The sequence below is a fragment of the Sinocyclocheilus grahami genome, unplaced genomic scaffold (genome assembly GCF_001515645.1).
Source record: "Sinocyclocheilus grahami isolate Dianchi unplaced genomic scaffold, SAMN03320097.WGS_v1.1 scaffold775.1, whole genome shotgun sequence".
Taxonomy (NCBI): domain Eukaryota; kingdom Metazoa; phylum Chordata; class Actinopteri; order Cypriniformes; family Cyprinidae; genus Sinocyclocheilus; species Sinocyclocheilus grahami.
Window position 1 is genome coordinate 218,654 of NW_015505954.1, and position 20,310 is coordinate 238,963.

A 20,310-nucleotide genomic window follows, 5' to 3' on the forward strand; every position below is an offset into this window, starting at 1 on the left:
TTTTTTTTTTTCTCATTTTGTCTCTCATAGTTGAGGTATACCTATGATGAAAATTACAGGCCTCTCTCATCTTTTTAAGTGGGAGAATTTGCACAATTGGTGGCTGACTAAATACTTTTTTTCCCCACTGTATGTATGTAAAAAAAAAATATATAAATTAATTTATTTTGTCTTGATGCATACAGTAAATCTCAAAAGCAATGTATGCCATTGTGTATATCAATACATCAGTAGATAGATAATTCAGGATATACAAACAGTAACTTCCATTAATTAATATAAATGGCAGTTTTGCTTGAAACATTTTCCTTTATTCAAATAAGGCTTTATTCATTCAGATTGGGTATGACTATCTTCTCCGACAATAATAAAATAGGTCTTGATTTGGAGAGTCTCATGTTCTTGTCGAGACTGGATGCGTGTTTGGAAGCAGTTTGTTCTGGCTGTTATTGTATGTATTGTTTTGAGTAACGGAGCTGTCTGGAATCATCTGTTACACTGATACTAAGTGTTATTCACTGTTTTGACTAGTAGGCTGACGTTAAGTTTCAGTTAGGTTTATTTAACCTAGGTAAAGTACACATCAAAAATAGGAAAATGTGTTTAAGGAGACATACAAATATATTTTAGTATGTATTTAAAACTGCAATGATTGTTTTCTAAAATGTATTTGTAGTGGATACAAATGCCCCCCATTCATGAATGTTTATATGCAGGTTCTAAAAATTAATTTGACATGATGAGCAGAAATGATCTTAAAACAGAAACCACAGTCTGCATTAGTGATGCCATGTCTTATATGATACAATCAAAATTAGAAAAGAAGAGAAAATATAAATGTGCCATCATGAGAGTATTGGTCTCCAAGCATAACAACACTGGGACTAATATAATTTTCCATATCAGTGACTGAAATAACCATCCCAGATCAAAAGATGTCAAATTGAAAGAGATGTGAAAGCCCATTGGATTATATAACCGAAAGTATATATTAAATCCACTTAATATCGCCAGCAAGAAGTAAATTAATTTGAGATTTTTCATGAATTTGAGAAAATTCTAAATCAAAGTCCATGTTTCAGTAAAAAAACAACAACAAAAAAAACATTCTATCTTCATGCAGGCTGCTGCTGCTTAACCTCAAGAGTGTAATAAATGCAGCTACTGTTTATTTCGTGCTGCAGGTAAACTGCGGCCTACATGTTTAGGCTGAGTAGGATGGTTTACAAGGAAGTGTGTGAGATTTCAAGAACAACTGGAAAAAAAAAATCCGTTGTGACACATTGAAAGCAATACAGAAAACTGCAACTGGTTCATAAAGCTTCAAGTGTACATATGTGTGAAAGAAATAACAAAATTACCTCTCACTTTCTCTTTCCTCTTCTCTCTTCCTCATTCTCAGACTGAAGATCAGGTTCCTGAAGAGAACACCAGACCCTTAAACCCCCCACCACAACAAGGTACACTGGGATAGCTGGTCTAATGTATCACCTGATTTATCAGTCCAGTAAATACCCTCTGTTGTGATACGCATGATTCAAGTGGGTGTATTACCAGAAAGAAACCACACTGCATTGATTTCGACTTCATTTTCATATTCTCCTTCAGCGGCTCAGCCCGGAAAACATAGAAAACCCATAATGACTCCAAAGACTCCAAAGGAGAAAAGGCCAAACAAGAAAAAGATAATCATTACTGTCCTGATAGTGGTTGTCGTACTGGCCATTGTAGCTGTGGCTGCTTACTTCAGTAAGTTCTAGGTCATTTTAACTCCATCTGGATTTCATTTGAATGCACATGATCATGATAATGATGGAGGCCGAGGCTAGTTGTCTTGCTTTCACTCCAGTGAATATTTCTCAGGGCAGGTTTATGTTTAAACGCAATCTAAAGACTTGGCTACTTGTAAGTTATTGGACATTTTCACTGATAAAATTAACTGAACAAACATGTAGTGTTGTCAGACTGTATGTCATTGAATGGCCTATTTATCACAATTTAAACAGTAAAACACTTGCACAATTTATGTAACAGCAAAAATATAAAATCTAGCATGCATAAATATTGAATGGTAGACTTAAAATAAATTTTACACTTCATAACATTGAAAACGTAAAAGCTCCAGTATAAACGTATAACATCACAATTTGTATTATTAAAACATGAATAATATTTAAAATATTCATGGAAATTTCAGTTAATACTTTGTACAAATTTACACTATTTAAAGTGTGAAAACTGTAGTACATCACATAATTTTATAACAATCTAAACATGAAAATAGTAATGAATAAATCATATAATTTGCATAAATTAAATAATAAACATCTAAAAACTGCAATACATTGTATAAATGTATAACATTTTAAACATGGAAACTAATACATAGCAAAAAAAAGTATAAGAATTAATAACATTAAAAACATTTGAACTGCAATAATTCGTTAGGTAACATAAATATATAACATTCAAAGTAATTAATGCATTTCATAAATACATTTTTTTATTAATTAAAACTGTATTACATTGCATACATTTATAGCATTTAAACCATGCAAAAATTGCAATGAATACATATTATACATTTATAAGATTTACAAACATGTGAAGATATAATGAATATATTTTATAACATTACATTTTTTTTTTTACAAATTGCCCTTACCTGATAAAAATAAAAAATCCATGTCCTGAGAACACCTGAGATGCAGGCCTCCTTTAATGTTTGTTTTTTAATGTGGGTCGAGGGAATTGACCTGCTGTTTCTGTTTATAACTTTTCACACGTTCACTTTTTGCAATAACAATGAGTCACAAATTGACAAGTCTGAACTTCTCATTAGTTATTTAGTCATAAACAGACTGATTCATTTAACCTCATTGCTGATTGATTTAGTAACAAGTGCTGTTGCTACTCCTCTTCATGAAACAGTCAAGCAGTTGATCGAGAGCAAGTATTATTTTTGCTCCAAGTCGGTGAAGTTCATTCCGCTAGAGAAGGCCTGCGATGGGAAGGAGGACTGCAGTGGAGCGGAGGACGAGTCAGCCTGCGTCACAAAGTTTGGAGCCAACTCTACCTTCCCCCGTAAGACACACACACACACACACCCACACCCACACCCATATACCTGCTGAAAGACATGTGTGCAGTCAGCACTGCTAGAACCTGTGTGTCCTGTTTCAAGATAAACAAGACAAATCCCCCAACCTCACCCACTTTCTGTCTGATATTTCCTGAATGTTAATATTTTAAAATATTATATATATATATATATATATATATATATATATAAATAAATAAATTGTGGGCGAGATCTGACAATATTTTAAAATATTATATATATATATATATAATAAATGAACAAATAAAATAAATAAATTGTGGGCGAGATCTGAATTTTAAAACTAGTTTTTGTTTTTTGTTTTTTTTTCTATCTCTGTCTCCACAGTACGGCTGATCTCAACCCATAATGTGCTGCAGATATTCAGGCCTGATGAGAATAAATGGAAAAGTGTATGTGCAGACAGTTTCACCCAACAACATGCTGAAACTGTATGCAAACAGCTGGGTCACTCAGAGTGAGTTTTGGCCTGCAAATCATAGTGTCATTGCACTCTTAACAGCATCCTGTTTCAACAGGAAATACGTCAATACTGAAAGTTTGCAAAACTATTTGATTTAGAACATTTTATTAGAATAACAAGCCTTGAATTACTGTTATTTCGGTTTAGATTGTATTAATATTTAGAAAAAAATATATATATATTTGCACTATTTTAGTAGATTTTATTTTTAAATGGTGTCTTCATTTTAATTTAAGTTAATGTTTTAGTAATTGTGTTGGTAATTTTTTTTTGTCTATGTAGTTTTTATTAATTTTTATTTCAGTTTCAGTTTGAGTTATTTTAGATTTTACAATATTGTCATGTTAAACTAAATAAAAATGAGAAATGCCTTTGCAACTAGCTGAAATAAAATAAGCTGTTTGATATTTTATTTCTGTTAAAGTTTATTTTATTTCACGTATCAAAAGTTTTCTTTGAGGCTCCAGTTTTAGTTAATTACTTCTATGAATATTTTAGACTGCTAAATAAATCTAAGAATCCAGCTCATCATTTGATCTCAATTTCATTGTCTTGTATTTTTTTCTGTTTTTAGTAAACCCACTTTCAGCACAGTTCAAGTGGGTATTTTGCCATCTGATCTGAAGATGTCTTTCTGTATGGTGGGCTCATCTAAACCCCAGACCTTCCAGTTGACCGTATCAGATCTGTGAGTATATTTATACTCTCTACCTTTGTACATACAGCGGCCTTGAAAGCTGAACATTTCAGAAAAAGAAGGTTTTTAAATGATGAAACAATAAAAACGTTTTTGGCATTTTTTCTGGTTGTCAAATGTTAAGTATGAATTAAGTTAATTTGCAAATATTTTTTTGGGTTGCTGTAGCCATTATTAGTTTTGGTTTTAAGCATTCTCACATTCTCTTATGTTTTCTCTCTCTTTCTCAGTAAGTTATGCAGTCAGGGAGCAGTTGTCACGTTAACATGCTCAGGTAACTATGGAGTCCTAATCCAACAGCCAATTAGGGCATTAATCAATAATGAAACAAATGGATAATTACAACAAGCACAAAACTAGCAATACAACATCAAATGTGTTCACTGACACAGTCAGTCATCTGGACTGAGCAATTTAACATGCCAAAACATGTTTTAAAGAAAGAGAACAAGTTGAGAACTGCGGACATGTAGCTTCACATTTGGTTAAACTATTCCTTCAATGTGTGAAATACTGTGTTAGGGTTGACATATATTTATATATTTATGACATATATTTGTATTATCCAATTCTTTTAGAACATACAATGTTTATATCATATATTCTTTTCTTATGATGACAGACACATTTTGTGATTTAGGTTTTGATTTACTTTTATTTTGTAGAAGAGTGTGGGTCGTCCAGAAACCAGGACCGGATTGTAGGCGGACAGGACGCTGTCATTGAGAACTGGCCGTGGCAGGTCAGCCTGCAGAACAGCGGCCAGCACACCTGTGGAGGGTCACTGCTGTCTCCAAACTGGGTAGTGACTGCGGCCCACTGCTTCAACGGGTGCGTGTGTAAAACACTCATACAAAGCAAATGCATGTTTAACCTTCTAGCTCTCGCACACATTTAATTCCAACTGTGGTCCACAAATCTATTAATTGATTTAATTCAAAATATTTATATTTAAAAATAAAAAAATACACATTCATGTAATTGTTACATTAATATATAATATATAAATAATAATAACAAACGACTAACTAACAAACTACTAAATGACTAACTACCGTAATAATGATAATAATAATAATAATTATTATGATTATTATGATTATTATGATTATTATTATTATTATTATTAATATTATTATTGTTATTAATAATAATAATCATCATTATCATCATCATCATCATCATCATCATCATCATCATCATCATCATCATCATCATCATCATCATCATCATCATCATCATCATCATCATCATCATCATCATCATCATTATTATTATTATATTATTAATAACAATTGTTATTAGTACTACTACTACTACTACTACTAATAATAATAATAATAATAATTATTATTATTATTATTATTGTTGTTGTTGTTGTTATTATCATCCTCAACATTATTTATTTTTATAATTTTTATTATTATGAACTAATTATAATGAAACAAACATATTTATGTAATATTACTTATTACTATACTAAGTAACAACAACAACAATAATATAATAAGTACAACAAATGAAACTAATGAAGGTATAAATTAGTTATACTATATATAAATATATATTTTCATATAAAATATACCATTTAAGTGTGCGTATATATATATATATATATATATATATATATATATATATATATATATATATATATATATATATATATATATATAACATTTTTATGCAGTTTGTTCAATTTAATTTGGTACACTGAAACAATTGTAACCTAAAAACAGTAACATCTATGTTAACTGATTATATTAAAAGCCAGTATTAGGCAATATTGTTGAATCAACCTAAATACATTCATTTAAACACCAAAAGTACATCATATGGGTTAAAACAGATAGAAATAGCTCTTGGAATAACAGGTTGCCACGTTTTGCAGTGTATTTGCATTCGTAGCTCATGAGCACCTTGCAGTTCCATTAAAACCTGGTTCATCAACATTTTACATCTATATAATTTGTATAGCCTACATTCAGTAAGTTAACACAACCAATGATGTGCTTTTCTGAAGCCTGCAAACAATCAAGAGTATCTGTTACATCTGGAAAACATGGAAGTAAACATGTGTTTATCATTAACTTCAAAGATTTGTTCATAAACACCATTCACCATTCAACAAGTTCACCCAGTTTGAAAACTATATGCTGTACGTGATTCATTATTCACCATACAAAAAAAGAAGAAATCAGTACTGGATTATTCACATCTTAACTGACGCATACATTTAAGCTTTGTAAATATACCTAATACAGGGTGTTTGTTGAAAGACTAATGCTTTTAAGGTCACATTGCTCTTCTTTTCTTCAGGGAGGGTAGGAAGGCTCTGAACAGATGGAAGGTGGTCTCTGGAAACACGTATCTTGGCTCTGCTGGAGCTTCTTCTGTGGACAAGGTCATTGTCCACAGAGAATACAGTTCAGGACGCAACGACTACGACATTGCCATGATAAGACTCCAGTCTCCCATCACTGTGGGAGGTACATCAGCACACTCAACACTCACTGATTCACACCAAAAAAATAAATCAAGATGTCTAAATATGTTCCGAGTCAAAACCCGGAAAGTTTGAGTTACTTTCTTTTAAACTCGACACAGCAGCATTCCATTTAAACCTGGCCACAAAAATGCATTCTTATCAGTCTTTTCGGAAGTGCTGAAGACATGTACAGTACATTAGAGAAGGCTTTTATTATTATTATTATTATTATTATTATGTTAGTTGTAGTAGTATTAACACAATAACAATAATAATAATAATAATAATAATAATAATAATAATAGTTATTATTATTATTATTATTATTATCATTTCCTATTACAATTATTACTACAACTAACATAATAATAATAATAATAATAATAGTTATTATTATTATTATTATTATTATCATTTCCTATTACAATTATTACTACAACTAACATAATAATAATAATAATAATAATGATACTAATAATAATAATAATTATTATTATCATTTCATATTATAACTATGATAATATCATTATATGTATGAATAGCATAAGTATGAAATAAGAATAATTTATTTAAAATTATTTTATTATTAAGGTAAGTACAACTAATTAAACTAATTAAGTCCAAATTATTTAAATGTCATGTAATTATATATTTTAATACATAATATATTATTTAATCATGCAATTATAATATATTATCATTTCATAAAATATTTGAATATTAAAACAGTTAAGTAATATAAAATATTTTTTGTATGTTGTATGGTAAATAGTTAATTCATATTATAAAAATATTTTGTGCTGAAATTTTACTTCACAACGTTTCTGTTAAAATGCATTTAGTTTCTTAAGAAAACAGAACAATATGTTCAGAACAATAGTAATTTAATATACATTTTTACACAGTATATTATAATGTTGTGATAAATCCACATTCATTTTTAATTGATAACATATAATCATTTAGTTTAGATCAAATGCTTCAGCTATAATTTTAACATCAGTACATCCCTTCAATCCTTCAAGGTCAATGTTGTGAGTTATTTTTGATCATGCAAAATGGTACTAATTGTTTGTTTCTTCTTCTTTTCTTTTCTCAGAATCTCGTAGGCCAGTATGTCTGCCACCTCAAGATCTTGACCTCAAAGATGGAGACAGCTTAGTTGTGACCGGCTGGGGCCATATGTCAGAAAAAGGTTCCTGGCTTTTTTCCTCTCTAGCAGAATCCTTATTGTTCAAATTCAGTATCCATCAAATAACTCTAATACCTCAAACTTTAACATTATCTGGGTGTTTTCCTGCAGGAAATCTGTCTCCAAAGTTACAGAAGGCTCAGATCTCTCTTATAGACAGAGCCCAGTGCTCGAGTGCTGCAGTGTACGGCTCTTCTGTCACTCCCAGGATGATCTGTGCAGGTTATCTGAAAGGAAGAGTGGACGCGTGCCAGGTAAGTCTTATGGTTTTATGTGCGCCATTAGTTAAAACGAGTGTGATTTTTTTTAGAATAACGATTTGTATTGTTTCTCTCTGTAAGGGCGATAGCGGCGGTCCTTTGGTGTATTCATTTGGCCGCTGGATGTTGGTGGGTGTTGTGAGCTGGGGTGTGGGTTGTGCTAGAGAAAATCGTCCTGGTGTTTACACCAACATGGACCAGATGCTAGACTGGGTCCATTCGGTCATGCAGGTATGAGCACATTGTTCTGGAAAAACTGTAGCTGCATCCAAAATTGCATATTGTCTTCTATTTTTGTTTAGATTTGGTTCTGTATTTACAACAGCTAAACAATTATGTTCTATATAGTTTGAACATGTATAGAAGCTTGTTTCTGCCACAGAATAAATAAATAAATAAGGTAATTATGACTTTTTATCAATATCATAATTTTAATCTTAATTGCAAGATATAAACTCAAAATTGAGAGATATAAACTTGCAATTCTCAAAAAAATAAAAAATTCACAGTTGCAAGATATAAACTCAGAATTGAGATATATTGAGATATTTAAAAATCTCACTTTTGTCTTGCAATTCTGAGCAATTCTACATCTCGTAATTTTGTAATGCAATTCTAAGTTTACATCTCATTATTCTGACCGTTTTTTTCTTCTTCTCAGAATCACAAGAAAAACGTAGAGTTATTAACTTAGAATAGCACAACAACAAAAAAAAGTAATTATTGTGAGATATAAACTCGCAACTCTGAGAAAAAGTCAGAATTGTGAGATAAAACAAAAAAAATCACAATGACCTTTTTTAGTTTTTTCATATATAAACATCATTCTGGGTTTATATCTCGCAATATTGAGTTTATATCTTGCAATTCACATTTTTCTCCAAATTGACAGTAAAAATTCAGAATCCTTAGTTTTTTTTAATTACCGGTATGTGGTGGAAACTGGCTTCCGTAACTATGGGTAGTATGAATAAAATTTGAATATACTACACCTCACATGTTGTAGCTACTACAACTACTTCTTCCTTACTGTTTTTCGAATTCTATGAATTCGAACATATTGCTGTTTTTTCATATAATGTTTAGCATGGAAGTAGACATATTCGGACACAGCATGTGTCTGTGTACACCTACTAAACATATAAGAGTGGAATACTCATGGTTGTTTGTTGTCTTCAGGAGTACCAGTGAGTCTGGGATGGAGAGGAAAACCGCAAACCCACAGCACAGATTCACAAAGATCTTCAGTCCTCACAAAGAAGATATCCTATTGAAGATATAATGATTTACAATGGATTTGTGGAGGAATCGCTGTGGGCGTTTTGCTCAGGGTCTTAAAGGTGCCATGATAAAGATTTTGCACACTGAAATATATAATGAATGTATATAACACCTATGCTATCTTTTGTGGATCTACCAATTTTTTTTGGGACACAGCAATGCAATCTTAAAGGAACAGTTCGCCAAAAAAATGACAATTATGCCATTATTTACTCATCCTCATTGCTCCAAGGCAGTACGACTTTCTTTTCTCTGTGGAAAATAAAAGAAGATGTTTAGAAGTATGTTCATGCTGCTCTCCTCCAAAGAACAAAAGTGGATTGGGAACAGAACTCTTAGAAATAAAGGTTCCAAATGGGGGTTTTCACAGTTATGCCATAGAAGAATTATGTTTGGTTCCCTAAAGAACCTTTCAGTGAACAGTTCTTAAAAGGAACATTTAAGGAGCATTTTTCCACTACAGAACCTTTTTCTGTAATGTAAAGATTCGATGGGTGTTAAAGGTTTCGTCATGGAACCATAGATGCCAATTAAGAACCTTTATTTTTAAGAGTTGCAGGGTCAATCAAGTTCCAAAACAGACAAAAGTATAACTCAAAAGTTATGAAGTCATATGATAGCTTTGCGTCTGGAACGCATTACAATTTAAAGTTGATATCTTGCCGTTTGCTTTTAATATATGGAGAAGAGCAGCTTGGACATTCTGATAGATTTCTTCCGTTGTGTTCTACTGAAGAAGGAGGGTCATAAAGTTGTGAGGATGAATAAACAACAGCCACAAGAGGGTGCTGCTGCTTTTTCTCTTTTTAATGTCTGTACTTGTACCGTTGTGAGGTCTGATGACTTTTTTTAATCGGGTGCCATGTTATATAATCTTGAATTAATGCCAGTGCTCATTTACTCTGCCAAAATGCCATGGTGCCTTTAAAACTCTTAACAAATCTTACATTAATATTAAATATGGAATTACAAGTTATGGCATCAGTTATAGAGGCCAAATCTTTTTCTACAGACTGGGATTAAGTGCTCAAAAGAAGAATGACACCCGTATTTAACAGCCGTGTATATGTGAACGTCACATATTTCCCTTTGTGGGTTAGTATTCAATTCTAAATGAGTCACATTCAGACTCATGTGGCTTTTGCTATTTGTTCAGAAAACATATTTAAACACACAAAGCTAAAATACATCAGTCAACCTGTTTTTTTTTTTTTAATGAATGTCTTTCAACTTGTTTAACTTATGAATGTTGGTTTTTAACGTAGGGTGGATTCATGTAATTAAGGCTTTGTTGACGGGCAACTCAGTGTCAAAAAAAGTCACCCATTTTTATCTGAATTCACCCTACTTCTGAAAGTAAAGCATATTTATTTGTAAATGTAAATATTGTACAGATTTGTGTTTGTCATGTCAAATCCATTGTAATAAAGTGAAGAGTGGTAAACAACAAGTTTCGTCAACGACTCCACCACCAGCAAACAAACAAACACAACTAGTAATATTTTTTTGCAAACCTTTATTTCGCATAGTTATATATTCATTTGTTTATTAGTTTATTCTTTACAATCCAGAGAAAACTACTGAGGTGCATAGTTATGATAAGGGAATATGGCAGATGTTGGTACAAAGGGAAGTTTCAAGACAAAAGCTGTACATACATGTTCTTTTTTTTCTGAGTAGGCTGCATGAAGTGCATCTGTAAGCGTTTAAAGTGCTCAGTCAGAGCCAGTAATCACAAAAGTAGTATTCAAATGCTATCCATTCAGACCTTTTTGCCTATTATTTAGCTGGTTCCTTTATGAACGTACAGAACCTCTTCTCAAATGAAAGGACTGTTCTCCTGGGTGCACTGATGGGTGATAGCTACAGCATGGCTCGTGTTTAAGAAGCTTTGATAGTTGTATATTTAGGCTGTTGTCTTGGTTTACGTATAGGAATACAATATCTTAAATTTGTCTAGACTATGTGGTGCACGAAGAACGCTTGTGCACACCTGTAAAATATAAACTTTAAAACTCTACATATGTCCTTATACAATGGCTAGGTTTGGATTAGCATGCTAGCATACCACTAGTACTATTTTTGCAGTATGCAATATGTGACTACTACATTTACCTGTACCTACTACATTTGAAATTTGCTCACATGTTCAATATACAGCATGTGCAGTTATTGTTAAAAAATTTGCAATCATTTTGTTTTATTACTATTAAAAATTTAAAAAATGAGTAATGTTACTTTAACAACAAACTGGACTAAATTAAAGCTGAAGTACTAAAATTACTCAAATTGAACAAATCAAATATAAGTGAAAAATAATGAATGAAAGCTAAATGCAATTATATAAAACAACAACTACTACTGCCAACAATAAAAATGACAAAAACAGATGACTAAAACTTCATTTAAAATTAATACGACAGGGTTGCCAGGTCTGCGAAACAAAACCAGCTCAATTGCTAATCAAAACTAGCCCAAATGTCTTTTTTGCCATGGTTTTCCCCTCCGCTGAGGGTTGTTTTGAGATCGCTTTAACCCGCAAACTGAAAACATTAGCTCAATTACACTGTACAACCGAAAATATAAAATAAAAGCTCATTTAAAATTGTAATAAATATGATAATAGTACATACATAATACTAAAATACCACTGTATAGAGCAGAGCACATGACGTAGAATACCCCACAATGCAATGCTCCCAACATAAATTTCCATTTACAGTGGGAGTGATTTTCCTAGAATTATTTCTGCTAGCTTTTACACAATTAAAAGTGAAAAATATATCTGTTTTATATCTGTTTTTTTGGATTTGGATTTCCAATTATTAAATGTAAGACTTAATTCATGTGACAAAAGTGAAGCATATTGCATACTGTTCAGCATACTATGTTTCAATGTATACTGTGCAGTATGCAGTAAGCAGTGTACTAATTTGCCTTTCCAAACATAGCCAGTGCTACTGGAATTCTTGATTATTTAAAAATGTTGGAAGTCTTAAATCCACTAGAGGGAGACAGAGCGTCTTGGAATGTGTTGGAGCACATTGAAGTCTTCACTCTCTCTTGGCTTGGCAGTGAGAGTGAGTCACCCAGGCAGTGAAATCCAGTTTTTTTTTTATATCCATTATTTTGTAAGTGTACTTTACAAAAAGTCGATCTGTTCCTGAATGGGATCAGATCGGAGTGAGACAAACTCTCAAATGAATATAGTACAAGAATTTTAAAAGAGTGCAAGTGGTTTTGGACATCCCATGTAAGTATAGTAGAACAAATTCTCACTGCAAAATAGAAAAGCATATTTTATATTCTCATATTTTATTTCTACCAAGATCAAGCAGCCTGTCTGAAAATGCAGCTGTAGATATTTACCTTAAATTAGTGGCTGTAACATGTGAGTAGGTTGAATTTATACAGCCTCCGGTGTAAATAACTTAATAGTACGTACAATGCTGGTCAATTTGATTGATTTTGTTTTTTAATGATAGAAATCAGACATATCCCTTCAGTTTCCCTGCTATAACCCTTCAGATCCAGAGAGAAACACAGCCTGACGTGTGCAGATGCATTGCTCAGTGCTGCACTCTTAGGATGCAGTTTGCACTGCAACACTGCAGCAATGCAGCAATGCAGTCTAGTTTCAGCACAGTGGCTCGCCTTCCCAGACATTACTAACAAGCCCAGAGTTGGTTGATCTGCGCCAAGCATTCCAGCAGACATAAGCAACCAAACCAAGATATCTATGTGTCTATAGAGGTACGCATTACACCAGTGGATCTCAACTGGCTGCCAACCAAAAATGGATTGCAGGTCAGTTTTTACAGCACAGATGGAATGAAAAATACTTTTAAATGCATTATTTTATCAAAATAGGCAAATAATCATGCAAACAATTCTGTGGCATTTCGACAAATCTTTACCTGCCACTTGGTAGAAGCTATAGTCCAAATAGACAGACTCCATCATGGACAGGTTATGTGACCTTCAAAACCATGAACACAACTACATTGAATACTATATTTGGAGTTTCCAGTTGAAGAATTTCAATGCTTGATTCTGAAGACATTATGGATTACTTTTCTATGATAAGCTTGATTTCTTAAGCCACTTGATGTCCAGTGCAAAGCAAAACCAGTTGAGAACCACCACTACTACTTCATTATCATTAAACATCTGATTCAAATAAATGCTAAATATTTAGGGGGAAAAAATACAAAGTTGCCAAAAATTAAGCAGAACAGGAATTGGATTAAAACGTCAGCTAAAAATAGCTAAATAATAATAAAAAAAGACGTTCTAATAAAAGTTCAAGTTGCCCATTTGCATACAGCAGTCCATTCTCGAGAGCCTAGGCACTCATGTATCAACTTTTTTTTTTTTTTACATTTTCCTTTCTTTTTTTTACAGTATTGCTGATCTACGTAATCTCCTTGTTTATGTGACAGTTTAATCATAAATACACTAGCTGCAAATGACAAAAGGCAACAAGCTGTAAGAAGCATAACATGTTAAAACATTCTGTCATAAATGAATCAAAGAGGCCATGTGAACAGCTCGAAAACAGTTAGGACACTCAACACTAACCACATACTGTACAGTGCATCTGACAGACAGAGCGGCACCAAACCCTTTCTCCAAAGCACGGCTGACTTTAAAGGAATTAAAGACTTCATCAATAAACACTTGCATTTCAAGCTAGGATTTCATACCACTCTGTCAAAAGCATCCCAGACAGTTGAGATTGCCAAAGCCCCTGATTTCTAAAAGAGAGTCAAGTGATTTGGAAGACTGCTAATATGTGCACATATAAGAGATCTAGCCATTCAAAGAGACAGATTATTCCTGTTCCTCTATTCTTAATATCACCACTGCAGCTATCCAACTACATATTCAAATATCCTGCGATAAATTCAACATCGTTCTTACTTTTCTCTACATATACAATGTGCATTCAAAACACTGTTACGTATATATTTATGAATAAAGTGCCCAGAAATGACCCCTCTGAACTCTGCCATAACTACAACCACTGGTACATTCATCTTTGGGTTATGGCGGAAGACTATAGTGAGGGTTTCACTGCATTTTATTTATTTTTTCTCTGCGTAATCGCAAAGTGACATTCATCGCATGTTATGAATTTGTCGGTACATTTATACTTAAACCAGATATGGATATGAACGAGCATTGTGCATTTATAGGGTTAAGGATAGAGGAAGACGGATGAAACATGATGGCAGCAAAAGTAAATCATCCATCGTTCCACTAGCAGTTCTGTTTGGCACTTGAGTCTTAAATAACTACTAAATAAATGGAAAATTTGCTTGTTTTGATAAACAGAGTTTGTTTTAGAGTTCCAGAATGTCTAACAAGCAAAATCCCACAAGTATTTTCTGCCATTTGTGTTTTCTTGAATTAGCATCGAGATCTATGAGACGTTTTGAGAAGTTTATGCTAATTCTAGTTACATGTGAACTGCAATTAGCCATTGAGAAGCATGTGAAGTATCACGATTCCTTATATTTTGTCACAGAAGGCTTGTGTCTTCGTACGATGATATGAAAACAGAAGTAATAGCATAGCATCTGTGAGGATTGGTGCAGTTTAGTGCACATAAATTGCTGGCTTGCTTGTTTGGATGTCAAAATTCAAAATTAGCAGTTTGCAACAATGGCCATATTGTGTCCTGTGAAGTGTGGATGTCATGATAAGCTTTACCAGTTAACTACAGTGGCCCTTCATGCCTGTATGTCGGATACGTACAAGATGAACTAGTGAGGGTAACATTGTTTACGACATGCACAGACTGATCAGTCATGTGAGAAGAGACAGGAGAATACGATTCTGAGACATGGATACATAGTACACTAGATGTGCTGTATAAAATCGTTCACATGCATTAGGAAAAGTTATTGGTTATTTTGTTGAAAGCAGCATCAAAAGATCATTCATTTTCTACAGGGAGTTGGTTTATGGGGATTGTCTTTATATATTAATGTGTTTATTTTCTATAGATTTTTATTTTTATTTTTATTTTTTGTATTTTTTATGTGAGCATTGTTTAATTAATTTATTTATATAGCATTTGAAGGCTCCCAGGAAGCATGTGGAGCTTGAAGCGTTTACAGGCACCTGTGTTTTATCTAAAGCAGAAAAAAAAGCAGAAAAATAAATAAATATAATAAACCGTGCTGGGCTGGATGCTGGATATACACCCCTTATCTGATTATCCCCCCCCCACACACTTTTAGGCATGAACAATACTCTACACAACCTAATTTTCAAACATAAAATGTGTCATTCGTAATGTACTGCAATTATGTGTTGTATTATCAGCATTGCCACAAGAGGTGCTACTGCATCAAGTGTGTTTCTGGCCTTCAAGTACACTCGCATCCTGCTCGTTATGACCTCAAAATCACTTGTACAATTAGTGGGAGTGGTTAATAATCAGACTCAGTTAGCTGCTTGAATTGGTGGTAAACATATTCCAATTTAAAGAGGCACCCATGGTTTTTATGTGTAAGTTGTTTAGTATTTTCCCAGAAAGGTGTTTCTGAGTTAGTTTTGCTACTGACTTGTCAGCTTGTGAGAGATTCCACCTCAGGTTATTTTGGAATGCAGTGTGAAGATGTGTAAAGTTGCACTGGAAGTTTATCGCAAACATTTCTTTATGTGGGTCTTGTGCTGTTAAGCATTGAAAGGATATGGCAGTTCGTGAAGAAGGCAGTGTGTGTGTGCTGTGTCTCACATACAAGAGCAGAATGCAAGCACACTCCTATCATCTGCTCTCTGAATATTTGTTATGCCGTTTCAGTCCAGTAAAGGGTGTGTGTGATCCAGCCTGCAGCACTTTGTATTTTTCCTCAAGCACAATCTAAAATATATATTTCCACATATTTATATGTAGCATTTTTTTTTCTCATGAGATAAAGAGAATAAAACTGTCCATTGTTATGACTTTCTTTCATTGTGTTATGATTCTGTTATGCATGTATACATATGCTCATATATGTACACACACATGCTCTTTTCATGCCTTTGGTGTCGGTTTGCTGTCTGCTTTGGATCCCGGGAGGCCATTTTCTGTATTGTCATTCCCTGTAGAGCTCACAAGGCACTCTTTACTATAAGAAAGAGGAAAAATGACAGACATTGTAGGATCAATGACACATATGAGTGTGGTTGACAAAAAAAAACCAAACAAACAAAAACAAAAAACAACAAACATATTTCAAAAATGTTGTTCAAAACATATATGCCAAGTTCTTAGAGAAGACACCTTGAGAAGCTTAGGTATATTTCTGTGACATAATATTTAAATTAGGGCTGTCATCGTTAACGCGTTAACGCATGCAATTAATTTTACAATCCTTATCGCGTTAAAATATTTAACGCAAAATCACTAAAGCACAATTTCTATTCCAACCCTTTAACCCAATTTTGCTTCTCTGCTTGCAATTAGATCATTTTATGCCGCTAAACTCCTGGAAAGTTTTCAGTCCAATGATCCAGTAAGCGAATGCATTCAAACAATCCGTCCAAAACAGTGCCAATATAAGGGAAACCAGGCTGATTACATCAGAGATTGCAGAGAGAACAGAGACTTGCGTTACGTTTTAAGTGAATTATTAATTCCAGTGTTTCGCTTTTAAACACAAGCTCTGTCATATTCTGTGATTGTCTCTGAAGAGTGCGAGCCCTCACACGTTGCGCTGTGTGAAGTACAGATTGAACGGATTGTCAAAACATCCCACCGCTGTATGGCCAGATGAGACGCAAACTACGTTTTCTCGACTGGATAACCAGTCTCGCTAGTAAAGTTTTGATGGATGAAGACTGCAATCAAGGTAAAGACGATTGCGGTGGCGTACAGGAGTCGTACAGTAAGCACGCGTGAGTCCGTTATAATAATTCATGCATGAGTGCTCTTGACACACTGATCGCACATTGTATGTATGCACAGGCACGTTGTTTCCACACACATTCACGATAATGTTTTGATTTGTCATGTTTATGTTGCTGTGTTTAGTTATACGGAATGGATCCATGTACTGTAGATATATGCAATCAGCAGGCGGTTGGTTTAGTTTTTTTTTTGGCATCTCCATGTGGTCCTGTTCGGTATCGCAACTTGACTTCTCTAAAATGTGAAAAAGCTCTTTGCTGTTGCACCAAAGCTTGTAGAAAATATAGATTTCTAAGATTCACCCTTCAATCTTTTGGGTTACTTTGCTGGATATAGCAAATGATGACAAAATAAACATTTGAAACCAGATAAATGGTCTATGCTTAATTTCATAAAGTGTGCGATTAATCGCGATTAATCACAGAAAAAGGATGTGATTAATTTCATTAACAATTTTAATCGATTGACAGCCCCAATTTAAATGTTTGGAGATTACAGTATAAACAATTGAATAAGCTTTTCTTTTCAAGAATTTCTTCATTATAATTCATGAAAGTGTGACATTTTCAACTTTACCCCATAAAAAGTTACCAAGTTTCTTGAGAACCGAGGAAAACCAATCTCCTCTCAAACATTTTTCTTTACAAATCCTCGTTTTGTAATTCTAATTCGGGACTGGTGTTTTGTTTTGCTCTCTCCTCTGCGCTTCCACTTCGTCACTTCTCACAGGAGCTTATGCTGTGCCTACGTTATCCGCTGGAACGCCACTCTTTCATGGGTCGCCGTGATTTTGCCAAGTAAGACATGTTCCTGGATCAACATTACTGTCCAAAAATATAGACTAAACCCAATCCCTACCCCTAAACCTAACCCTACCCATAATTTATTCCTAAAATCAGTGGGAAATGATAGCTAATTAACAAGGGTGTAGAAGCACCTAACCCTGATCGTAAGCCTAAAACAGATATTTCCTGAAAAGTTATCCCTTAATTCTGATTGGTTAATTGGAATGTTGTTCCAGGATCAACAAGGATGTTGATCCAGGAACATGTTGTATTTGGTGAAATCACGGTCACTCTCTTTCATGAACGCGCGTACGACAGTTAGCATTAGCCCGGAGCTGTATGGAGTACTTTTTATGATGGATGGATGCACTTTATTGGACTTCTATTGTACTATTGAATATGAACAACCATTCATTGCCATGATGAAGCTTGGAAGAGCAAGGACACTTTTTAATATAGCTCCGATTGTATTCGTCTGAAAGAAGAAAGTCATATACACCTAAGATGGCTTGAGGGTATGTGGTAATTTTCATTTTTGGGTGAACAATCCCTTTAAGTTACAATGAATCAGACAGAGGAAATAGGGAAATGTTTTCCTGGGATGGATGACCCCTTTCACCACTACCCAGAATGCCTTGTTATTGACATTTACTCAAAATGACAGAATGATATTTATTGACATTTGCTCTGGCATTTTATAACAGTCACCATGTCAAAGACACCAGACAAGCACTGGGCACTGGTGGGTCGCTTCTGTTAGTGTGCATCACACATGCCACCGTTTACGAAGAACGGAGGATGACTCTGCATATTTTCCACTGCCCATTATAAATGAAAATGTGTTATCTATCTGTTTGTCGGTCAGTCTGGTTGTAGTGTAATCTTTCTATCTATCTATCTATCTATCTATCTATCTATAGTATCTAGTAGCTAAATATCTACCAAGTGTCTAATTAGAAAACAAGGGCAGGTTCAAATGTATTCATTCGTTTTTTATCTAGCAATACAAACTATGGGAAGTTTCATTACTGTCAAATGTTTGCCCAGGATAAAACTTACTTCTTCTCCTGGACCTTGTTTAGAATGGCGAGGACTACAGCTTTCACCACCATGATGAGAATGATCAGACCTATGGCCCCGCCAAGCACGGACACAATGATGACGGTCAATGTGTTGTCCACCACTTTCACTGCGAAGACAGTAACATATTGAGATGATCTGAGTGGGTAAACACCAAACATAATGGAAAGAATCACACTACTAGAGGCCTTTTGTAAAATGGAGACTTACATTCGTCCACCACAAAAAGAGTGAAAACTGCACTATGATTGCGTTCCTTCTCCTTGGGGTTACGGGCAAAGCAGATGTAATCTCCCTGGTCCTCAAAGGTGACGTTATGCAGTAAGATGGAGATGTTACTCTGTTTGCTGGAGCCGACAAACTCCACCCGCTCATGATAGATTTTTACATTAGGTTCTACTCCTTCTGCTGGGATGGTGGCCTCACAGAGCTGAGGGAAAGAATAACAGACAGTGCCATCAGAGAGTATTTGGACAATTAATCCACACCTTTTTTTTGCATGAACTGCATGAAAACAAGTATATTTGAGACATGGCTAAATCTCTCACCTTAATCAATGTCCCATTGTCTTTGAACTGCCAGTTGAAGTAAAGGTTTTTAATGCCAATGCAGCTGGCATAAGTGCAGGGTAAGAGTACTGAACTTCCATTCATCACTTCTATGAAATGGACCTTCCCTGTACTCACCTCCAATGCCTGAGCGTACCACACTCCTGAGAGAAAAGGAAGAAATGGGCACCAATTATCAAGCCAGCAAAGACTTTTCCTAACAAGAACAATAAACAGTGACTGAGAGACATTAGTATGGTTTATAGCACATTTCTGGATGTGTGTGTGTGTGTGTACGGAATCCAAAAAGTGTACATCCCTACTATGCATTATAAAGCAGTTTGCCAAATGAGTATAATATCCAAATACTCAGTATTCACAATGCATTGAGCAACGAATATCCTGTGTAATGTACTTTCTATTCATCAAAGAATAAAAAAAAAAAAAATATATATATATATATATATATATATATATATATATATATATATA

General features: G+C 34.0%; 2 protein-coding genes across 4 annotated transcripts in view; one reads left to right on the top strand and one right to left on the bottom strand.

Moving 5' to 3' along the window:
- The window catches only part of LOC107561486 (transmembrane protease serine 4-like), a 16,225-nt gene extending 6,067 nt beyond the window's left edge, over positions 1-10,158 (top strand). For both annotated transcript variants that reach the window (XM_016245940.1, XM_016245941.1), the window contains exons 2-13: positions 1,403-1,460; positions 1,609-1,749; positions 2,932-3,084; positions 3,449-3,578; positions 4,159-4,272; positions 4,512-4,555; positions 4,947-5,112; positions 6,598-6,767; positions 7,866-7,961; positions 8,070-8,212; positions 8,300-8,449; positions 9,398-10,158. In XM_016245940.1, the coding sequence (XP_016101426.1) occupies positions 1,403-1,460; positions 1,609-1,749; positions 2,932-3,084; positions 3,449-3,578; positions 4,159-4,272; positions 4,512-4,555; positions 4,947-5,112; positions 6,598-6,767; positions 7,866-7,961; positions 8,070-8,212; positions 8,300-8,449; positions 9,398-9,409 (1,377 nt within the window). In that variant the 3' untranslated portion in view covers positions 9,410-10,158. The remainder of the gene's footprint in view (positions 1-1,402; positions 1,461-1,608; positions 1,750-2,931; positions 3,085-3,448; positions 3,579-4,158; positions 4,273-4,511; positions 4,556-4,946; positions 5,113-6,597; positions 6,768-7,865; positions 7,962-8,069; positions 8,213-8,299; positions 8,450-9,397) is intronic.
- A 5,380-nt stretch (positions 10,159-15,538) lies between these two features.
- The window catches only part of LOC107561493 (sodium channel subunit beta-4-like), a 24,795-nt gene continuing 20,023 nt past the window's right edge, over positions 15,539-20,310 (bottom strand). For both annotated transcript variants that reach the window (XM_016245948.1, XM_016245947.1), the window contains 4 exons: positions 19,819-19,982; positions 19,481-19,700; positions 19,250-19,379; positions 15,539-16,623 (listed from right to left, as the gene is read on the bottom strand). In XM_016245948.1, coding sequence (XP_016101434.1) covers positions 16,530-16,623; positions 19,250-19,379; positions 19,481-19,700; positions 19,819-19,982 — 608 coding nt within the window. In that variant the 3' untranslated portion in view covers positions 15,539-16,529. The remainder of the gene's footprint in view (positions 16,624-19,249; positions 19,380-19,480; positions 19,701-19,818; positions 19,983-20,310) is intronic.